Genomic DNA, 22742 nt, shown 5'->3' with positions numbered 1-22742 from the left:
TGCCATATTCAAGCAAGACCCTGAGGCCCTAGGAGCCACCCTCAGCAGCCTCTTCTCCAGCCCTAGTTTGTCCTCAGCCAGGCCTAGGCTGTCCCACATGCCCACTTGGGCCCTTGCCTACCCAGTTCATCTGCCTGTCCACAGGTAGGCCTTCCATGAACCTGCTTAATACCTGCCTCTCTCCTGTGGCCACAGAACCTTTCCTACTCTCCCAGAACCTTTGCTTAGCTGACACCCAGGACTTGGTGGGACTTCCAGCTTTCTGGGGACACCATTCTCACAATCAGCTTGGCTGCTTCTCTGCTGATGTGTGGTTCTCCTTCAGATACCCATTCTGTCCAGCAAAGACACCTTCCCCAAGCCCATTCAGGCCCTTCAGTCATGCGCAGTACCTTTGCCTACCACAGTGGCATTAGGATACCATGGAGGCTACCAGGGTAGACTCAGGGTGTGGAAAACAGATGTAAATACAGCCAGTGCCTCGGGTGTGGCTGTATAGGAGGCATATAGACTCCTAAGAGATGCTCAGATGTACTGTGTCGTTTCAGGGTGGAGGTGCTGGGTCACATCAGATACCCAGAAATTACTAAACACCCCCACCTACCAGCCACATCCCCAAAGGGGAGGCAGCAGGATTGAGGAGGAATCGGAAGCAGGAAGGAGCTGAAGAGGTTCCGGATGCTCTCTAGGAGCAGAACTTCCAAGTCAGTCCACCCAGCCCCTAACCCTTGCTAGCAGGTAAAGTCCAGGGACACAGCTCTATCCACAACAGGGGACATCAAAATTACAGATCTCGGTGTGGCTGGAGCAGCATGGCCCCACAGACAACACTCAGAATAAGCAGCCAGAGCAAGAAAAATAAGCCGGAGGCTGGGTGAGTCATGAGAGCTGAGAGCAGAGACAGCATGAGAAGGGTGGTCCACTGTCCGGGATGCCCATGAGAGGCTGGGCTGAGGAAGGGGAAGGGTATGTCTCTCCAGAGTACTAGGGGTGTGTGATGGAGGATCCCCAGCTTTTACAGTATGTGTGATAGATGCTCCCACTAAAACCAACATGCCTCCATCTTGGGCACATTAAAATAATTAGTTTTATGTGTCACCAGACAATTCTAAAGGCTTAAAAACAGTCAAGACCCCCAAACAGTGAACTGACACAAGAGTGATGAGGGAAGGCACTGGGGACTGAGGAGAACATGGGGATGGGGTTAGAAGACAGGCCCCACTAGGTCAGGGCTCCAAAGGGTCCGCAGGACAATGGTGTCCACCCATGCCAAAAGCAGGATCAGAGCCTCGCTCCTGTGAGGTGCTCCCACCATAAGCCCTCTTCATACAGACGACTGCGTTAAACCACAAATGGACCCCTGTCGGATGCTTAGAGACAAGAGGTCAGAAGCCTCGCTATGGAAGACGAAAGAGAGGTTTCCACAGATTTTAGCACCAGGAACTTGAGATACCACACTGAACAGTACAGCAGACAAAACTCCCATGCACGGAACACTAGATTAGGACAAAAATTAGCACAGCAGGAAGGGCTAAAGAGAATGAGATGAAATTCTGAAAAATTCTCCAAAACAGAAGAAACATACAAATCCATAATCTTTTTAAATTATTGAATTATACATTTTTCTCCATTCCTCTCCCTTTCTCCTCTCTCCCCTTCTACCCTCTCCTGTGATCCCCACGCTCCCAATTTACTCAGGAGATCTTTTTCTATTTCCCATGTAGGTCCACATATGTCTCTCTTAGGGTCCTCATGATTCTCTAGTTTCTCTGGAGTTGAGGCCTGTAGGCTGGTTTTTCTTTGCTTTATGTCTAAAAGCTACTTTAATACATATTATATTTGTGTTTTGGGGTCTGGGTTACCTCAATATTTTTTTCTAGATCCATCCATTTGCCTGCAAATTTCAAGATGTCATTAATTTTTTTTACCGCTGTGTAATACTCCATCATGTAAATGTACCACATTTTCTTTATCCATTCTTCAGTTGAGGGGTATCTAGGTTGTTTCCAGGTTCTGGCCTATTACAAATAATGCTGCTATGAACTTATGAGCACATGTCCTCGTGGTATGATTGTCTTCTGGGTATATATTCAACAGACTTCATTAAAATTAAATTAAAATGAAAATCTATGGCAAAACAGACAAAGAAGGCAGCTCATAGCAACCCAACATCCTGGGAAGCATCACCACAACTGGGCATGTGTTTACTGACATACATGGATGAAGTGGGGATACATTAGCAATAACTGTGACGCTGCGATGGTTTTCTACAGCCGACTTGACTTGGAATCACCATGGAAACACACATCTGGGTGTGTCTATGAGGATGAATCCAGAAAAGTTCAGTGGAGGAGGGAAGCCCCACCCTGAACAGCGGTGGCACCGTGGTGTGGCCTGGAGTTCCAGACCGAGTAGAAAGGAGACTGCACACTACAGAGTACCAGGACTTGTCACTCTGCTTGCTGGCTGGGGCTACAATGTGACTGGCTAGCTGCATCGCACTCCTGCCACCCCTCCTTTCCGGCCATGGTGAACTGTGTCCCTTGGACTGTGAGACACACTAATCCCTTCCTTCCTCAAGCTGCTTCTGTCATGTTTCTGTCACGGCAAGGAGAGAAGTCGCTGAGGCAGGTGGGCTGCAGAACATCCGGACACACCAGGACAAACAGCAGCTCCACAGACAAATGGGTGAGGAGCACAGTGCCCAGCTCTCAGTCTGGGAGGGAAGACTCGGGGCCTATGAATACAGGGAAAGAAGCAGACGTTTAGGAAGAACGAGGGAGATGTGCCTGGAGCAAGGTTCCAGATCCTTCCAGGCTTCTTTGGCAAGTCAGACAGTCAGCTGACGCCTGGTGTGGGCGAGGTGGTGGAACACCTCGGGGGACAGTTGGAGAACAGCTCTGCCTTCTGTGTGCTTCTGTCTGATGCTCCAGTCTTGGGAAATCTAAAGTGAGCACCGAAGACACAGACCTCAGAGGCAGGAGCAGGGACTGAGAGGGTAGGGGATGCTCTTGCTTTTCTCTTTTCTCCTTGTTCCCTCAGTGCCTGACCTTGGAGAGGGCCAGGCACACAGATGCCTCATAGAGCCAAGAATCTAAAGCCCCCATTTGAAAAGCCAGTTTTGCGATCCAAAATTAAATGCTCTGTAAAGAATCTGAAAACCCTCAATGACAGACACAGGCAAGACGGGGTCCTGAGGGTGACTTTCCAAAGACTTTGAACGACTGTTGTTGCTATGCTCTGAGAAGCAATGCGGTGAGCAGACAGTGGCGGTGTCACAACAGAGCAGCAAAAGATGGGAGAATTGGGCAGCAAGAGGGACAGAGGACAAGAATGAAGCAGGAAAACAAGACAGAAAACAAGAACCAAACAGAGAAACAAGACAGAAAAGGGGGAGGGAATCAGACAGGACAGAGAGAAAAGAATCAAATAGACAAGGCAGAGAGGAAACAGAAGAATCAAACAAAGAAACAGAACAGAAATAAGCAAAGCCGAAGGCAGCAGAGTTGATCGGAGACAAACTAATGGGCAGAGCCAACTGGAGCCCTGGGGGAGCCTTGTACATAGTCGCCTGAGCCTGGACGAAGCGGCAACAGCAACACAGTATGGCTAGGATGCTCTCATCTCCCATCTCACACGAAAATGATCAAACACCCACACGGTGTCTCAGGATCATCTGCAACTTTAGTTCTAGGGGATCCAACACCCCCTTCTGAACTTTGCAAGCCCTGTACATGCTCAGTAATACACATACGTGCAAACGAAGCACCCACACCATAAACTAATAGTAAAGTTTCATTTTTTTAATTTAAAAATAAAGTTATCAGATTGACTGGGTAGGGGTTGTGGCTAACATCTGCAGTTCTAGCAATAGGGCAACTGAGCTGGGAGGCGTGCCTTGAGCCTGAGGCCAGTCTGGGCTACATGCTGTGTTCCAGGCCAACCTAGATTAAATAATTAGATACTGTTTCAAAACCAAAACCGCCAGAATGAATATTAGAGTACACAAAACTGAAAACTCTTAAAAGACAGTAGGAAAAAAACAAAATAAAACAGAATGACCTTGAATTTATCAATGAGTCCTTAGGTCAACACAAAAAGTACATTCAGCACCAGAATGAAGAGGTTGGCCCTGGGCTCATAAACAGGAGGAAACAGCAAGTCAAGGCGGCAATGGGCACCACGTGTGTAGTAAGATGGCTGAAAACCACTAAAACACAAGTTAGAGCATGACACCAGCCAGTGCTGCTGAGGGCAGGCAGGTGAAATGGCCACAGAGGAAGACAAGACAACAGCTTTGACCTTCTGGTCCAGACATTGCAGTACAAGGCATTTACTGAAAGGAGCTGGAAACTGACAGCAACTTCACTCATAACGTCCTCAATCTAGAAGCCACCAAGATGGCTCTCAGTAGTAGAGTGGATTAACTACAGCGTGTTCAAACAATGGGTCATTAAAACCCAGGCCTGGCTGTCAGGAGAGGGCTTGACAAGAAACAGGATGGAGGTCTGGGATACTATTCTGCATCCCGCCCCTTGCTGCACTTCCCCAAGCCCAACTCACAGAGCGGTGGAACCGATGCGTACACACTTGACAAAACTCATTCACTTTTCTGTGCATATAGAAACGGCGCCTTGCTAAACTTGAATGGAATGGTGAAATCCAAGAACCTAAGGCCACGTTGATCTCCATGTGCCGAGAAAGCTGTTGAGTATAGTTTTGTGTAATTTGAGCTCTATGCTTGGCTATAGATCTTTTTTTTTTTAAATTAAAATAACCCAGTTGAGAAAGGAAAGAGGAAAAAGTAACATATCGAACGCACACGTCACAACCAGATGGGTGGTTTTTAAAATGTCCTTAGTGGAAAAATTTAAGCTATGGATTAAGCTATAGAGCAGTATTGAAATGAGCCGTGCTCTGCTCACTGGGCCCTAGTTATGCAAGGTGCTAGTGGGAGGCGAAGCTGGGGGGAAGCTGGGGAACAGGCCACGAAGCTCCCCACACTATCTTTGCACCTCTTTCTGTGCTGGGAATGGTCACAAAAATCTCAGAGAAGCCTTTAAACAGGAACCACACATCAACTAAATTAGAGCAGTTCCTTGCAGGCGTGGGTAGAGTTATGGGGACACAAAGCCTGGGGCTTCTCGATGACCGTGGCAGAAGGTGCCGTTGGGTAGATGTAGTTAGCTCAGTCATTAACAGCAGAGAGACAGACTCAAGGAGGGGGGTAGAAAGAGATAGATAGATAGATAGATAGATAGATAGATAGATAGATAGATAGATAGATAGATAGATAGATAGATAGAAAACCAGCCTGGGACCTCAGCCAGTGCACCCAGGTGAAGTCCACACATAGGTAGCACCTTACACCATCTGTAAAAGCAGGACAATAGCACCCCACTTGCAGAATTCTCAAACACAGGACTGAAACAGCAGTTAGAGCCCCTACGTGAGGACAGGAACTAGAGCAAAGTTCTGAGATCCTTGTGCTATTGGATGTGGCGCCCCCCTGACACATCTTAGATCTTCTGGCCAATAGGGCACAGAAGATGCCAAGAGGGAGCAGAAAGAGCCAGTGTGCTTCCCACACCAGTACAAGATGAGAGTGCATCTGAACTGTGTACGAGATGCAATTATCGCAGAAAATCAAGAAGAGGGACTTCTAAAAGCTACCACAAAAGGTGGAAAGACCTGGGGATTTGAGGTGGAGGAGACAACCAAAAGATGCTTCAAAATGACCCGGAACCTCTGTGCTCCAGGAAGACCCAGCTGTTCTCACCCTGCATCCTTCCAAACACACAAAGCAGCATTTGACAGGACTGTGGGGAATTTTCCACTATGACAGTGGGAATTTTCCATATGTCTTTTGCAGCTACTGAATGGTTGAGCAGATACAAAATACCGAAAGGTTATGAGAAAAACAGCAGGAAAGAGTCTCCCGGCTGACTAGTCACTTCCGCCACCAGAGGAGCAGAGGCTGTGTCCTTAATAGCTGGATGCCCTTCAAATTCAATTCCATCCCACACCAGGGCAAAGTGTCAGCCCCTCGCCCCCCAGGCTGTAGAAAGTCTTCTTGAACTTCTGAACGCTCAGCTCTCATGCCCCATTTCAGGCTCTCAGGTCCTTAGGTGCAGCATGTAGGGGACTCTGTGATTGGCCATTTGGTAGCTTCCTTAACTCTGTCCTTTGGGGTTTTTGTGGAGGTGTCATTATGTAGGCATGGTTAATAGATCACCGACTGAGGCAGAGGGAAGATCACAAGGACACAGGAATAACACAGTCATCCATAAGTCGAGGAGAGAGGCCTCAGGAGAAACCAACCCGCCCATACCTTGGTCTTGAACTGCAACCTCCAAAACTCTGAGAACACACCCATTCCAAATAATTGGTTGACCACTGGTGACCAGTTTAACATTTGCCTTTGGTCCTTTTACCTTTCCTGGATATTTCAGAAGACTGGCCATCTCCACCCACTAGTCCCGCCTTCAGCTTCCCTGTGACCAGCCCCTTCCTCAAGCTGTGGAGGGCTCCCAGCTAGCAGCCATCTCTGTAGCTCCCCAAAGACACTTGTCATCTCCGAGAAAGTCCCAGGAGTCAAGTGTGTGTGTGTGTGTGTACGCGCGCGCGCATGTGTGTGAAAAAACAAAGACAGGAAGCAGATTTTATGAGATCACAGATTTGAGCCATACAACTGATCGTCTTGACATAATGAGCGTGTGACTCTGCTCTAGGCTGAGAAAATGCGTATGGAATATTTATGAGAATGCTCACATCTTATGCAACACAGCATTTGCCGTACAGGCTACAGTCTACTGGCATGGCAGTTAAACTAGGAATCACAAGCAGGGGTGTATGCCTCTGATCCTCGCACTTGTGAGGGGAGACGGGGTGATGGAGACTTCCAGACTAGCCTGGGCTACCTAAGAAGAAAGACCCTGTCAGGAAAAAAAAAAATCATAAATTGCTAGATTTGTTTTTCAAAATCCTACAGCTTAGAACCCTTAAAACATATATAAACTAACTTGCCTAGCCAAGGAAGTATTCCTGATAAAATTAGAAAAATAATTACAACTGAACGACAAAAATAATGCCTATGGGAACCTGTAGGATGGAATGCGAGTGACATGTTGAGAAAAGCCGATGGCCTAAAAATGCTTACATCAGACACTAAGAAAGGCTAACAATTAACGTGGGAGGAATCCAACTTGAGCTGGTGGTTGGTTTTCACTGCTGCACTCAGACAAAGAAGGAAGTGACAGGCAGAAGCAGGAATTAGCAAAGGGGCCCTGCAGGGGCACACAGCGGCTTTCTAAGCAAGGTGACCCAGAGAAAACACAGTTCCCATGTTGGGGATGGCAAGGGGGACCCGACATACCAGCATTTCTGAGAGTAGCCAGAGGTTATTATGAGCACTGCGAAGCGATGTGTCTGAGGTAGATTCCCAAAGAAATCAAATGAACTAAAAGTGCCTTTTTTAAAAGTCCCAAAGCCTGCGCAGAGCTATAATTAACTGCTGAGAAGGATTTAGTTGAGGGGAGCATGGAGGAGTGTGGGGTGGGGACAGCCTTGGGTGAACAATCCAGAGGGACTCTAGGATGGGTGGTGGGGAAGGGTCTGAACCCAGCGGAAGCAGGAAGCCTGGCAGCCCAGGTGCTGGGTGTGTGGCTCTAGAGGGAGACTAAGTTGTCCTACCTGACCCTGTGCCAAGCCCCCTTGGCGCAGACGCACTTCACATTTGCCAGTCCATGAAAGGCCCAGACCAGCGCCCGTCAGCACTCCGTCTTAGCTCTTGCCTTGGTGTCAATCTGGAAAGGGAACCAGTGAGCTTTCCCAGCTCCCTTGCATATGCACAGGAGTCCCTCTGGGGGAGGGGGAGGAGTAGCAGCCCACTTCTATATAGTGGGACAATGGTAGTGGTCCTGCCCCTCTGGATGCTGGAAGCTGTTACAAATACCTGTCCTCACTATCCCTCCATTCGGTTCAGCACAAGCAGACAGATATAGGAAGACTCTCCCCTGGGAGCCACTACTAGGACCTACCTGTGTGTCCTGTGCTCCAGGGTCCCTTTCATGGCTGGGCTGTCAAGAACCTCCTCTGATCATATCTTCACGTGTGCCTGCTTCAAGGACCATGTCCTGACCAGAACCAGGCTGATATAAGGCAATGATGAGTTTAGAGAGACCAGGGGTGAACCAGGGGTGGGGCCAGGCCACGCCAGGCCACCCAGAGGGAGGTCTTAGGAAAGTCTAGGGCTGGGTGCTTGTTGCAGATTCAGGCAGATTGCGAAAAGCCTGGTATATAAAGGAAGGGTCATGTCTCTTTGGTTGAATCACTCACCGCTATTCACCTCAGCCCATGTCCATCCTCCCTCTCTCCCATTCTGGCCTTGGTTCATTAGGGGTTGAGTTTGTCCTATGGAGGGACTCGCAGAGGAGATTCCGAGAGAATCCTTGAACTTCAGCAGGGCCTGGGGTGCTCTCACAGATATGGAGGACAGGTGGGGGTACATGCCGGTGCTGGCCGGTGAGGAGTGGTCCCAGCCCCATGTTTACTGTGAACTCAGTGAGGTTCAACCAAGGAGGTCATTCAGAACCCAGAAGTCCTGGCTTGTAGCTCCACACTCCTACTAGGAACCCTGGGTAGAGAGGACAGGAAGAAGTTAATGGGGATGCTGCGTCTAGCCTCCCCCATTCTTGACTAAGGTCCATATGGTGTTCCCAGGAAGCCATAAGGAACCCAGCAACACCTCCTCTGCGTGAGGACAGCTGTGTGTCACTGTCCCATCCCATGTCGGCCTCCTTATATTCATCTGGTCTCATTTTCCAGTGAGGCCAAAGGAGTGGGGAAGGGAAGCCCCTGGGCCCCCATGGTAACTTGAGTGAGGCCACACAATGACCACTGAGATTGGGAAGGCGTGACTGATTGTCCTAAGAGTCCATACCTCTAAGTTCACAACCCCAGCTAGCAGCTTCTAAGGTCCCCAAACTGGCCATAGAAGTTCCAGGATCCAAGAACAGAGTACTGTAATGAATTGTCTAGTGAGCTCTGGGCACCCCAAACAAGTCAGACTCCCAGGCCCCTGAGTCACACAGGCTCTGGGGGGAGACTCTGAGGTGCAGGGAGGGGAAGGTTCTGGAATCCACGTCAGTGGTGATGAGCTTGGAGGCTGGCTTCCTCTCTGCCTAGGCCTTATTTGGAGGTGCTTCCGCTGCGTGGGGTGCTGGCTGGCACATTTGCTTGCTGCTCAGAGTTCCTCCTGCCTGGTTATTTTTAGGGCTTGACAAAGGGGAGCCCGAAGCTTCTCGACTGCTCAAGAAGCTTTGGGTTAAAAATCTGGGGCCCTGGGAGTCCCTAGGGACTGATGGCCCCAGCAGGGAACCTTAGAGCAGGGTGGGCATATGCAACATGGGGAAGAGCAGACTTGACCCCTTTCCCTGATCAGCCCTGAGTAGCCAGTGAGGCAGCAGAAGCCGCCACCCTCAGCAGGGCTGCCCTCCACAGCCCCAGCTAGGACCCTTAATGGGCAGGTGCTCAAAGGCCAGGTCTGAGATGTCTTCAGGGTCCTAGCATCATCCTCATGGGGTTGATTCCTTAGGACCAAGGCACTAGCAAGGATCTGAGGGCAGAGCCAATGAGGACCACAGGACTTTATATCTATCTAAGAGTACTGTCTGGCCACCTCTATCCATAAAGAAAGCCAAGGGGTGGTTGAGCCTGGATGGGAGTGATAGTTACTGGGCTCTTTGGTGACCCATCAGCTGCCTCGTAAGTTATGGGCATTCAGGAAGCAGTGAGGAGCTGGCAGCTCCTCAGCCCTCACCTCCTAGCACAGCCTTCCATTTCCTGGGGCTGTAACAGGGAGCTGAAGGAAGTAAGGGAGGGAGATTCTACATAGTAGAAGATTCTGGAACAAGTCCTAGGGTAGAGTAAAGAAGGGACATTCTATGTAGTAGAAGATTCTGGAACAAGTCCTAGGGTAGAGTAAAGGAGGGAGATTCTATGTAGTAGAAGATTCTGGAACAAGTCCTAGACCAGTAGTATCACCTTGTAAGTTTGTTCCCACCTGGGGCCAGCCTGGGGAGGAGAGTGGGGGATGGGTGGGCACCGAAGGATAGAGTTTTCCAGGGTAACAGGAACACTCCAACAATGGAGCACAAGGCAAGTAGGTTAGATGTGAAGTCTCTGCCAAATTGGGCCCAGGAAACGGAAGAGAGGTCATTGCAGAGGCAAAGCAAGAAGCACTGCTCAGGCTCCTTCCAGCAGGGCTCACTTCCGTCACAGGCAGGGATGAGCAAACTGAAGCAGGTAAGGAGGGGCATCCTCTGGATCTGAGGGGCGTGGGTGTTGATAGGAGCTCAGTACCTGCTGGCAGCTGCTCCTACTGGCTGCACACCCAGTTGACGCAGAGACTTGCTGTCCTCGTGTGTCCTTCCTTTCACACACCTCTCCTTCACATTCTCCAGTCTGTAGGAGCCAGGAACAATAAACTGTAAGATCCCGGGTCCTGATCTCATCAGCACAATTGTCCTCCACAGAGATTACAGTAGCCGACTGTCTTCAGCACCACCAGGACGAATACCACAGCCACAACTGTGACCGTGACCATCACCGTGACCAGCATCACCGGTACCCCTATCTCACTGGCATCGTTGCTGTTACCATCACAACTATCAGTTGATCTTCCATGACCATTGTTATTAGTATTATTGTTATCATCATCTTCATTACCACCATAATTCTGTCCCCACCATTTCCATCACCACCACCAGCAGCCTCACCATGATCACCAGCCTCACCATCATCATCTCTATCACTATCCTCATCAATACCATCACCATCCTCACCATAACTACAGCTATCACCTCACCAACATCATTGCCACTATTTCGTGACATCGCCATCACCATTACCATTACTATTATTGTTAACCTTACTATCACCATTATTATCCTCATCCCCATCCCCATCACCACCCTCCTCACCAGTAAAATCTCCAGTTCTATGTCTATAAATCAAACATACACCACTATCTTTGCCCCTAAGGTGTTCCAGCCATCACAGTGACCACCATCACCTCAAGTCCCACATATCACCCTAAGGCCAGGTAGTACTAATGGTGGCAGGGGCAGGGTGACAGAGCCAGCTCCTCGTGGCTTCCTGAATGTCCATGAGGGTATGAAGCAGCTGAGGGGTCACCCAAAGAGCCCAGTAATTGTTACTTCCAGTGTCTCAGGTTCACTTGTGACAGGCTGTCAAAATGAGTGGCACTAGTGCTGAGAGGCTACATCAGCCAAGTCATGCAAGAAGGGCCCAGGAAGATCTCTCTAGAGGCCCAGCCAGTTTGTGGTGGTCCCAGCCACCACAACCGCAGGAGCCTTGTGGTGGTATCAGCAACTGAGGATGGTGTTGGTGCCCTCGGGAAAGACAACTATTGGGGGAGCCAATGGTGCCAGGAGGGCCAAGTTCCAGGCACAACCCCTCCTGCCCTGTAAGATACCAGCAGCATCCTCTAATCACCTTGAGTCTTGTTCCTCCCTGGAGATAAGATCTGACCCTGCTTGCCGGGTGTCAGCGACATAGCACTCCAAAGAGCTGGAGGAAGAACAAAGGGAACCGAAAGAGGCCCATGGAAAGGTCCCTGTCCCCACGAGAGTTCCGGGCCAAGGCAGCACTCAGTACAGGACTCCCCTTGAAATGATTGAAACGAACGTGGAGCCTGCTGAAGAGGGGCCCACTGGAGCAAGACCCAGGGTGCTGATGGAGTAGATCCTTCCCTGGCCAGCTTCCTATGCCATAGCTGGAAGTAGACAGCAATTTCTCTGATGAGTCACTCCAGGGGGAGGTGATAGAATCCTGGACAGCCATGAGTCCTGGGCATCTCTTAGCACAAATAGCTCTCCAGAGGTAGGGCCTGCAGAGGAGAGAGCTGCCTCCGGACACATGCTGTATCTTGACAGAACATTGACTCCGGCAGTCTCCACTCAGAATTCTGAGTCTCTGCCTTCATGCTCTGCATGGCTGTGAGGGGCTGGGGTACTCCTTGTGGCTTTGTGCTTTGGTGGTGCTGAGTGGGCAGGGACAGGGAAGTTAGGGAGCTGACTAAGGATGCTTGGTCACTCCATGAGGACAGTGGTAAGTCTGAGCCCCAGACCTGGCCTACATGCACATGCCGTCTACGTAGGCAAGGTGCTGGAACCTCAGGGCATTCCCTACCTGCACCCATAGGCCCTCCCAAGTTTCTTTTATTTCTTAATACCCAGGGGCAAAGAGGAGACCATGGCCAGCCAACTCACAGGAAGCCCTCTGGGTCTGGAAGACAGGGCCTCTGTGCAGACTGATGGTGATATTCCATGCAACCTGCAGGAGGTGCTGTGATATGGCTCAGAAGCCTTCCATTGCAGAACTTTTGCACAGGTGTGCATAGTTCACGTTAGTTACGGCCTGGGTCAAGGCTGGATCGTATTTTGTTGTCAAATCTCACGAAAACATCGGTGGATTTTTGTTTTGTTTTGTTGTTGTTTGCAGTCTGTAGCTAGGGTTTGTGCTGGACTCTGCACACCCTGTTCTGAGTATCCTTGGACGTCACTTCTCACTTGCCTTTCACCCACCCATGTTTGTGCACCCAGAGGTGTGCATGGCCATCACAATTACTTGAGCTCACCGTGGTCACTGTGAGCAACAATTTCATTCCCTACCCTGCCTCTGCCTGCTGAAAAGGATGATGATGCTCGTGTGGGGTGTGTGTCAAAGACATGACCACAGTGAGAGTCATAGCAACGAAGGTTCAGGTGAGGTTATGAAAACAATCCATAGTGGCTTGTACTCCTGCTCCAGCTCTTGGCATTTTGGGGTCTTAGGAGCTCCACATACCCATCAGGGCCAATGGTCTGTATCTGAGTTCCAGCTCAAGCTGTCATCTGAAGGAGAGACCTGAAGGTTCTGTCTGCAAAGGTTCAGGTTTGTGCAGTCCCAGAGTTGGGTTTGAGTGGCTTAGGCTGCCCCCTGCTGGAAGTTCTGGGAATTGCAAGAATGCTGAAGTTGGATACCCTCAGGGAAGGTGGCTCACTGGTGGTTAGGTCTCTGGAGATCTGACCATGCCACATTTCCCTCCCACATTCACTCTGTGGATGGAGAGCATCACCATGGCCTGGGGACAGGAAGTATTTAGTGATGGACAGAGACAGTCAGTATTGGGCTGAACAGAACAGTGGTGCAGGCCTGTCCAAGACGGGCTCAGGCAGGTAAGAGGAGGACCCTAGACTCCAGCTCCACACACTGTGTCTCCTTTCACCATTCAGGTTGTTTTTAAAATCGCTACCTGTTAACTCTGTCTTTCCAGGTGACTCAGGAGCCAGGGAGTCCAATGTTTCTGGGGTGGAGAACTGAGGTAAGTCAGCCTCAAGGGACCCCTTGGAGGGCAGGCACCCAAGGCAGGGTAGGCTGGGGGAAGGAGGGTCATGGGTAGGCATGCAGGGCAGGAGCAGCCCAACTGCCACTGAATGGGCCCAGGCTGCTGCTGAGAGGGAATAGACCACAAAGCACTGGGTTTTTAATTCTTTTTATTGAAGAAAAGAAAAGGAGAGAAAAAATAGATTCCCCACACCACTTCTTTCCAGAGTGGTCTCAGTCCTGTCCCCGGGGCTCTGGGTCAGGACCATGCTCTCTGCCTGGGCTGGGAGGGGCCCAGGGTCCTGGAAGGGAGTGGGGGGGGTCTGGCTGCTTCCCAAGGGGTAGGGGTGTCTAAAAAACGGAGGCAGGCTGGCGGGCCACAGGCAGCCCTCTGCAGTGGTGGCTGAGGTGGGCATCCTGGGGACGCTGGCCACACCAGGCTTGTCCATGTCCACAGCCGCCCGCCTGCCTGTCCGGGCTTGCCCAAGGAGGGCAGAGTCTGAGGCACCATCTGGCCTCTTGAGCCCTGTGCCCGCGGGCCATGCCACCTCCTGTCCTGTGTCTGGCTCTGGTCCCAGCACCGCGGGCCCTCTGTCTGGCCGCCTCTGAGCGCCCTGAGGCCGGGGCTGGACCCGGCCCGCCACCGCGAGCGCATCTGTGCCCGTCCTATGGTGGAGCGGGCAGAGCAGCATCCCACCTGCTGGCCCGGTGCCGGGCCACCGCCCGCCCACTCAGACCTCGGTCTGGAGGTCAATGATGTCCTGGCCAACCAGTGGGATGGTGGCACCCGCCTTCTCCCACTCCACACTCCGAAGCTCCAGTGGAGAAGGGGGCAGTGGCTCCAGCTCTTTCTTCACCCAGGCGGGCGTCCCATGGGGCTTGCGGAGGCTCTCCCAGGCCCTCTTGTTGGGAGTCTGCTGTTTCTCTGGCTACTCGATGCCAGCAGTGCATGCAGGGCAGGAGCGAATGGGAGTGAATCCATGGGAGAGAAGGGAAGAGAGAGAGGAGGGCTCTGAGGGAGGGATTCCCAAAGAGCAGCAACCCCTGCATCCCACAGCCCCAGTTTTGGCAGGAGCTGCAGCTCCCATGATGGGGTCAGGATCAGTGCTGTGGGAATGGACAGTCTGGAACCTACAAGGCAGGGCCAGGCTCAGGATCCTCCTGCCCTGCCCTGTGCACATCTGAGAGGGGACAGCCCGCACAGGGAAGACTCCAGGGAGTGAGGGTGAGAAAAAGTGAGATTGGTGGTGGTTGAAGCAGCGCCCACCCTCCTGACCTTGCTGTCTATGCCTGGTACTTCCTTCTCCTTCTCAGCCGCATGCTGCAGCTTCCGGTTCAGGTCCTGGAACATGTCCTGGTGTCGCTTCCGTGTGTGCATGATCTTCTGTGGGTTGGGGCCACGAGTCCTGAGCCAGGATGGGCATCCACAGCCACCCCCTTGTCCCACCTGCTGTTGGTCCCTGGGCTCTGACCTCGAGCCCTTCCCCAGCTCCCACTTGTTGAAAAGGCCGTAGTACCCAGCCTGTCTGTCCAGAGAGAGGCATCTGCACTTACCTCAAAGTCCAGTTCTGCATACCGTGATTTCCGCCGCTGCAGGAGAAAGGGATTGTGTGCATGGGCATTAAGTTCCCTAAAATTGCCTAGACCACATGTCCAGGCCCTCCTGCTTGACATTTGGGGAAACACCAGCCTGCCTTCAGGTTTCATGCTGAGGGTCTATCAAGAACCCAAGGTCACCTGTTCCCTTGGGATACAGGTCCAGCTCTGGGTCCGGAGGGTGTGCTAAGACCAAAGGGAAACCCCTGACAATGCTGAAATGTGGGTGGGGTCTCAGAGTCCTTACTCCAACGCTACCCCAAGTTCTCTATGTGCGGTAAGGTCTCTCCTCCTTGATCCAGGCCTTGTTCTCCCTCTGAAATGTCCAGCTTAGCCAGGCTACACAGCTTAAGGAGAGCTGATCTTGGGGCTACAAGACTGAACCCCTAAAAGTGAATTGAGGGTGCTAGCTGCACCTAAGAAGTTGAAAGCTAGATGGTGGCAAATTCTGGGAGGACAGAGGCTCCCCGAGGGTCCCATCATGACCTTGAGCCCATGTCCTAAGGGCTGAACATGGTTCAGGGGCACAAGTACTAGGCTAACCACAGAGACTGTTGCTCTGTGAAATGGGCTTGAGTACATAAAGATTCTGGCCCTGGGCTAGCCCTACCCACTTCTGACATGCCCTCAGCCCTTGTCTGGGGGTTCCCCCATCTCTGCTCTGCAGATTCCGAACCACCCTCACCTCCAGGGAGCTCACTGACAGGGTGGCCACGTTCTCATTCTTGGTCCCAGCACCTGAACTGGGTCCTGGGTGGGCCGCAGGCTCCCCTGTATCCCCCAGGCTGGGGGGTGCAGGCTCCAGGGTGGGTGGTGGGGGTAGGGGCTGCTGGGGTGGAGGGGGTGGTGGAGGTGGAGGTGGTGGGGGCTGGGCAGGGGGCACCTCAGGGGGCGCACCACCTGGGGGCTCACGGGCAGGTGGGCTACGGGTGGGGAAGCTGGCGTCAGGCGCCATGCTAAGGTGGATGAGGCGGGTTTGCGGCATCTGGTCAATGTTGATGCTGTACTTGGGTTCCTCCTTGGGTTTGGGCCGGAGTGTGGCCGTGGCCGTGGGCAGGATCACGTAGCTCGTGTCCAGAGCCTTCTCCTGAGCCCGGCTCAGCTCTGAGTCCAGTTTCTTGAAGATGTCCCCATCTCCAATAAAGGAAGACTTAGGGGCCTTGTCCTTTTTGAGGGTGAGGGAGTGGTTGGGGAAGTCGGGTAGTGGCCCACCGGGGTAGCGGGGTGAACCGTGCAGGTGCAGCTTAGACACATTAGCTGGAAGGCTGTTGAAGGTGGGGGGTGGGCCCTTGGCCAGCTTGAGCTTCTCCTCTTCAGGCAGTGATGGCCGCTTGAAGGTGCCTGTGATGGTGGCTGTGCGGCAGGCTGCGATGTCTTTATTCAGTACTAATGGGGAGCATCGGAAAAGACAGCAGTTAGGAAGAGGGGGTCAGAGCGGTGAGGTTGGTCTCAGCAGCAGGGGCTCAGCCTGGCCAACACTGCTGCCACCCTGGCCTTGACCCACACCAGCCCTGACACCCACCCCACCCATGCTGGCACTTGGACAGCCAGAAAGATTCTTTGCCTTTTCCAATGAGGCTGGCCCATGCTTGTGTCTGCCTGTCTCCCATGACAACCAAAGACAGCCACTCATACACAGCCCATCAGGGCAATTCTGAAAGGCAAGCAAGGGTGCCCTCTGCTGGAAATCACAGGAACAGCTTCCTCTATTGAGTCCAGGCTCCCCTGTAGTACTCAAGGCACACAAGTCATTGCCGGGAGGTCGTGCTTGCCATAGGCACATCAGCTCCAAGGACCAAGAGACCTGGCACATGAGCTTAACCCCTATGAAGGGCTCTCCTGCCCTTGGTGGTCCCTCCGCCTTGAAAAAGTCCTTCCTGAAGTCCACACCCGTCCATCTCTCTTGGGATCGTTATCCCAAACGTAGAACATCTGGCGTAGGTTCCAGCTCATCATACACCCCACTTGTCACTCGTGCATCAGCTTAGCCCCACTGGCCAGTAGAGTACCAGAGTAGCTCTGAGCCTAGGCAGCCGTGCACGCTGGCTCCTCCTGGGCACTCTCTAGAGCAAGGTCACACCTCCTTCTTAGGAAGCTCGGCCCAGGTCTGCACACTGTTCTGGTCACATCTAGGCCAGCCTTGGGGCCCACCAGCAGGTTTTGCCACTTCATCAACTATGGTCATTCACAACACCCTAGTTTCTTAGGCTAAAGGTCCCTCACTCCCAGCTCACCTTCAATGACAACCTTTGGCTCTTCCAGACTATCAGCCGGCATGGCAGTTTAAATAAGAATGGCCCCCATAGGTCATATTTGAATGCTTAGACACCAGGGAGTGGTACTGTTTGAAAAGGATCGGGAGGTGTGGCCTTGCTGGAGGAAGTGTGTCACTGGGGGTGCACTTTGAGGTTCCAAAAGCCATCCCATGCCCAGAGTCTCTTGGCCGATGGATCATGATGTAGCTCTCAGCTACTGCTCCAGCGCCTGCTTGCATGTCACCATGCTCCCCATCATGATAATGGACTAAAACTCTGAAACTGTTTTCTTTCGTAAGAGCTGCCTTGGCCAAGGTGTCTCTTCACGGCAACAGAACAGTGACCGAGACTCCCAGCACTGTCCTCTTCCAGCCCTTCCCCAACACCCCAGCAGTAGACTAGCCATCTTCTCTACCAATCTGTGTGCCCATCTCCAAAGGTCAACACCATCGCAAGGACCTCCTCAGCCTGCACATTGCTCATCCCAGCCTCTCCCAGCAGGGACTCTGCCTATCATGGACACCTAGCATGTAATGATACATGCTACACTATCATGTACCATCAGCTACATTCAGCCCACAGCACCTTGTGCTTTATAAGGCACAGCGCTGGGCACAGGGGGCCCAGAGCATACCAACAGGGTGGGCCAGCACCCAATCCCCACTGCTGGGGTCATATCTTGGTTAGGCTATGGAGTTGGATCACTGAAGACCAGGAAAGGGCTTTTCCACCCCATCCCAAGGTTATCTCCTCGAAGAATGCCACCCAGGCAGCAGCTGACAATGCCCACTTGGGAACCAGATGGAGTAAAGCCAGATGGCACCTCCATAGCCAGACTGTCTGCCATTGCCCTGGCCCCTGGTCCTCAGATACTATGACCTGACATTGGCAACATGGGGAGACACTGAGTCCCTTCTTGACCTTGGAGCCTCAGCATTAGCCTAGGGTCCCATTAGCCTTCCCCTTTCTTTCCTCTCACTACTGAGGTCTCCCATTCTCAAAGTGAAACCTGCCCCTCCTCCACCCCAAGTTAACAATGAAGAAATGAAGACAACACAGAACACAGGTGCTTGAGGGAGGGCAGGTAGGGGCAGGTGACAATGGAGTGTATGGGCAGAGGCAGGAGCAGGGCAGGGTTTCACACAGAAGTGGCCTACCTGCTCTGCCCTATGAGGGGAAAAGGGACAGACAGACGAGTGAAGGGGCAAAGATGGTCCCAGGCCAGCATGGGCTCCACGACAGCTTTCTGGGGCTCACGCCCACAGGATTCCTGAAGACTTGGTTGGGGGCGGGGGATGGAGCCCAGGCTGGGCCATGTGGCAGCGGGTGTGGGATGGGGACAGGTAGGGCACACAGATGCTGGGAATAAAGAAAGAAGCAGATGGGCCGACTGGCCACCATGGCTCTCACCTGTCAGGCGCTCACCTGATCTACAGGCCAGATCCACATCCTTCTCAAAGTCAGTCTACAAGACAGAGACCAAGGGCAAGATGAGGGTAAGGCTAGTAGCAGGTGGGGTTGCAACCTGCAGGGTAGTAGGAAGGGAGCCACCAAAGCCATACCCACACCTCAGAGGTCACAAATATGCTGATATTGTCACCAAGAACCCCAGCCCACATTATTAGTCCAAGGGCCACATGGAGTGGCCATGCATCTGTATGCTTGTCTATGCAAGCATGGATGTGTCTGTCAGCATTCACATGCATGTGTGGTCGTGTTTCTGTGTGCTTGTGGTACATGTGCCTTTGTGAGGGCAGAGGACTGTACTGTGTGAGCGTGAACATGTATGTTGAGGGGAGTATTGTGTGTATGACTCACACATGAGTCAGAGTTCACTTCTATGCATTTATGTGAAGGAGCATATGCACGTTTCTCCATGCATGTGTTTGTGTCTGCCTGTGTGTGCGTGCAATCAACCATGCGTCCTCTCCCTCCAAGGCATCACGGAGCAGCCGGCCTCTGCCTCTTTGGCCATGCTCCCCCAAAGCCATGCAGCTGCCAGGGCTTCCAGAGCCTCTGCCATTCCATCCAAGACAGACAGCATGGGACAGACACAGACCTGGGCCAGCACCAGCCTCCCCTAGAGCAGAAACATGGTCCCCACTGCATCTCTGAGGACAGCAGCTGGGGAGGCCATAGTGGTGACCCAGGACCACCTTAGGAGCTTGGCTCTAGAAGACCCATCCAGAGGCCACAGGGCTCCAGGGGGGTCAGTCTGGCCTTTAATCTCAAACTGGAGGTCTTTCCCTGAAATGCAGGAGCCAGGATGCTGGGAAGGTGGCAGTCTTCCCCTGAGGTCAGAGGTCAGGCCAGGAGAAACATCAAGAGGAGGGAAAGCTGTGTCCCCAAACGACCAAGTACCTTTCCAGCTGACACCTGTTCCCTCTATATGGTGGCAGAGACCCAGAGGGTTGGCCCTGTGTAGACACCACTTAGAGATGCTCCCCAGTGCCTCACCCCTGGGGTACAGGACATCTGGGACAACACACGCGAGATGCCAGAGGGGTGAGAAGCTGGCTGGCAGAGCCCAGAGCTCTGCTTAGAAGTTACTATGCCTAGATCCCATAGTTGAAGCAGTCAGTATGGGTAAACTCACAGTTAGCTTGTGCACAATTCTGGATGGGCCAGCTTTGAAGAAGGCAAGGAAGCACACCAGCCCCCACCCAACTCACCAACAGCCTTTCCCAGCTCAAAACCCTGGATTAAGGATTTCAACTTGGGCTCAGAGTTCACCTAATAGGGCTATGAGGGCCCAGAAGAACTCTGGGCACAGGGAGAACCTAGAGGCTTACATTCCCAGGCAATCAGTCCTACCATGAGCTGCGCGTGGCCATTCTGGAAGGAGCCCCCTGAGTCCCCGTTGCCCTCCTCTTGGCGGTCCACCACACGGCACTTCACGGCATCCTGAACCTGGAGGAGGGGAAGCGTGTCAGCAGAGAGCCAAGGCCCCACATGGCACCCTCTGCAAGAAGCCTCCTTGTAGCATGGCAGTGCAGAGAGAGGATGTAAGATGAAGACATTTGGAGTTTCTGATGCTGGGAAGAAGCTGCAGACTCCACTGGCTGGAGGTCACTGTAAGAACATTAGCCTAACGCAGGTACCTGGCTTCAGGGCCAGTCAGTACCCCAGAACCCATCCTGACTGCAGGCTGGATGGACAAGGCTAAGACTAGCCACAAGGCCAATGTACATTTCGGCAAGAAAAGTCGAAGAAATCAGCATGAGGAAGGACGCAGGATCAAACACTATCCTGAAATCCAGGCTCTGGAGACAGCAGTGAGGTTCTGAGACCTGCAGCAGGAACCATACACAAGGGTTGGAGGGGGCTTCATGTGCTCACCCTACCCAATATGGAGTTGTGAGCCCTCTGGCTATTGGTCACATCTCAGCTTCCTGGCAAGGCTTTGTGAGGATGCCAGTCCTAGGGCCACATCTTAGTGGGATGCTCTGCTGCTGACATCTGTCCTGTTAACTTCCTGGAGTGTCAGCTGGCTGAAGAAGCCAGAACACTGAGGGAGGAGCGGAGGGCAAGAGTGTGAATTTAGTGCAGATCAGTGGCCTTACAATACGAGGCTAGACTTCACCTGCCTGTGCACTACAAGTCAGAGCACCTGGAGGGCAGGGCGACTGAGAGTGTGGATGCAGTGCTCAGTTAGCCAGGGCAAGGGGCAGAGCTCAGAAGCCACTCTTCCCTGTGCGCTGCAATGGGGCTGCAAGGTAGCTTCCCACAACTGAGTGACACATGACTAGCACTGGAAGGAGGAAGGCGGGCACAGGCTTTGTGATATCCTCACAAATATCTTTGCAAATTCAGGCAGCCCTCTTTCTCAGGGTGCTCCTCCGGAGCCTCCCTGGAGGATCAGCGGCATCTGACCTCACCACTGCCCTGCCAGCTCAGGCTCTTCTGTCCACTGAGGTCCCTGGTTCCTGCGGCTACAGTGGGCTTTTTCCTCTTGTACCTGCTGCAGTTCAGATCCCTTGGCAGCAGTCTAGAACATTCCGAGAAGAATGGAGGCAGCAGGCTATTTCTAGCCCTCAGCCATGTCCTGACTCTATCTGGAGCAGAAGTTGGTCTGATGAGGTAAGATGCACTTCCGTCCACTGTGCAGCCTCTCTGAGATCAGGATAGCCACTCAGTCTCATTACTGTCTCCTGCTGGTGGCCATCCGGACATAGTTGGATAGGAACCTCATGTTCTCACCTTCTGAAAGGTTCAGAAAATGCTACAAACACTGAGTACTGGCTCTCCTCCTCTGCCCTGTCAGCCATAGACCTCCCATAGCTGATGAGCTATCCTTAAAAATAAACTATCCCCTAAAGGGAGCCATTCCCAGCAACCCTGGCTACATGCTGGGCACAGGTTCACCTCGAGAAGACACAGGTAGATCCCAGGCCCAGGGCGCCCACCTCTCTGCGCAGAATACAGTGGACCATCACGATGACGAAACCCTCCAGTGAGTCAAAGACAGCAAAGAGGATCTGGAAGAGGGCGGAGCGGCGGTCGGTGACAGCAAGCACGGCGGACATCCAGGTCAGCGCCAGCAGCGGCAGCACCACGCAGGAGCTCCACAGGGAGGCCCTGGGGATGGAGGGCGTCAGGGCGGCCCCATGGGCCCTCCACCTCTCCTGAGCACACCCCTTTCCCCCATCCCCAGGCCTGAGGGCTTGCAAGGGACCCATCAAAGTAGAGGAGCTCTTTGGGAAAGAACTTGGACCCTGTCCAGGAGGTGACAGAAGGGTGACAGACAGCAAGGGCAGAGGGACGGGAGAGATGCTCGGAGCAAGGTAGCCCCTGATTCCATCTTCCAGGCCCTGAACCCTGGACCCTAAGACCCAGGGCCCCAACTGCAATACAAGATGGCTGTGGGAGACAGGAGTCTTGGGAAGTACTAACAGAAGGAGAGAAAGAAACTGTGAGGGAGAGACAGGACAGACAGTGGACAGTTGGACAAGGCCAGAGGGTCAGAGAAGAGACCAAGACAGACAGAACAGACACAAAGGGTGTTCTTCCTCTTCCGGGGCTGCAGCTCACCTCCTGAGTCTCAATGCTCTCCTGTGGCCCCAACCTGAGCCACCTCTACCTTCAGCACCTGGCTGGCACAGGGAGCCTAGCAGCCTGAGCCACCCTACCTTCAGCACCTGGCTGGCACAGGGAGCCTAGCAGCCTGAGCCTTCCATCCCCTCCATCAGTATCTGACCTGCAACCACCGAGCTTTCCCCCATGCTCAGGTGGGGACATGCTGCTGCTTTGAGGCCATGGGACATGTGACTGCTTGAGAACTGTGCCTTGTTCCAGCCTCAGCACTGTTGTGCTTCCCAGGAGCCACTGTGTCTTGTCTATATCCCATCCTTTCCAGGAGTCAGGTGGACATGGAGATCACTTGTTCCTTCTCTCTTGGGGGTCATACTGTCCCCCACAAAGGAGCATATGGGAGAAGGGGACTGAACACGGAGTGGGATCTAGGAAAGCAGGCCTTATGAGAGAAACCAGTTGGGCAGAGGA

General features: G+C 52.7%; 2 protein-coding genes across 8 annotated transcripts in view; one reads left to right on the top strand and one right to left on the bottom strand.

Annotated features, from left to right (window-relative positions):
* LOC130888853 (maestro heat-like repeat family member 5) overlaps positions 1–10678 on the top strand; it is a 36425-nt gene extending 25747 nt beyond the window's left edge. Inside the window, exons 26-27 of the mRNA XM_057792216.1 lie at positions 5540–5681; positions 10536–10678. Coding sequence (XP_057648199.1) covers positions 5540–5681; positions 10536–10678 — 285 coding nt within the window. The remainder of the gene's footprint in view (positions 1–5539; positions 5682–10535) is intronic.
* A 2864-nt stretch (positions 10679–13542) lies between these two features.
* Positions 13543–22742, bottom strand: part of Adgrb1 (adhesion G protein-coupled receptor B1) — a 70317-nt gene continuing 61117 nt past the window's right edge. For 3 of the 7 annotated variants that reach the window (XM_057792438.1, XM_057792437.1, XM_057792440.1), the window contains 7 exons: positions 21647–21818; positions 20055–20150; positions 18651–18705; positions 15671–16371; positions 14944–14979; positions 14666–14773; positions 13543–14318 (listed from right to left, as the gene is read on the bottom strand). In XM_057792438.1, coding sequence (XP_057648421.1) covers positions 14121–14318; positions 14666–14773; positions 14944–14979; positions 15671–16371; positions 18651–18705; positions 20055–20150; positions 21647–21818 — 1366 coding nt within the window. In that variant the 3' untranslated portion in view covers positions 13543–14120. Of the gene's footprint in view, positions 14319–14665; positions 14774–14943; positions 14980–15670; positions 16372–18650; positions 19532–20054; positions 20151–21646; positions 21819–22742 lie in introns of those variants that run through there. The other 4 variants (XM_057792439.1, XM_057792442.1, XM_057792441.1 and 1 more) reach the window with 2 other exon arrangements.

This window comes from Chionomys nivalis, chromosome 17, assembly GCF_950005125.1.
Source record: "Chionomys nivalis chromosome 17, mChiNiv1.1, whole genome shotgun sequence".
In the NCBI taxonomy this organism is placed as follows: domain Eukaryota; kingdom Metazoa; phylum Chordata; class Mammalia; order Rodentia; family Cricetidae; genus Chionomys; species Chionomys nivalis.
This window is presented reverse-complemented; position numbering and strand designations above follow the sequence as displayed.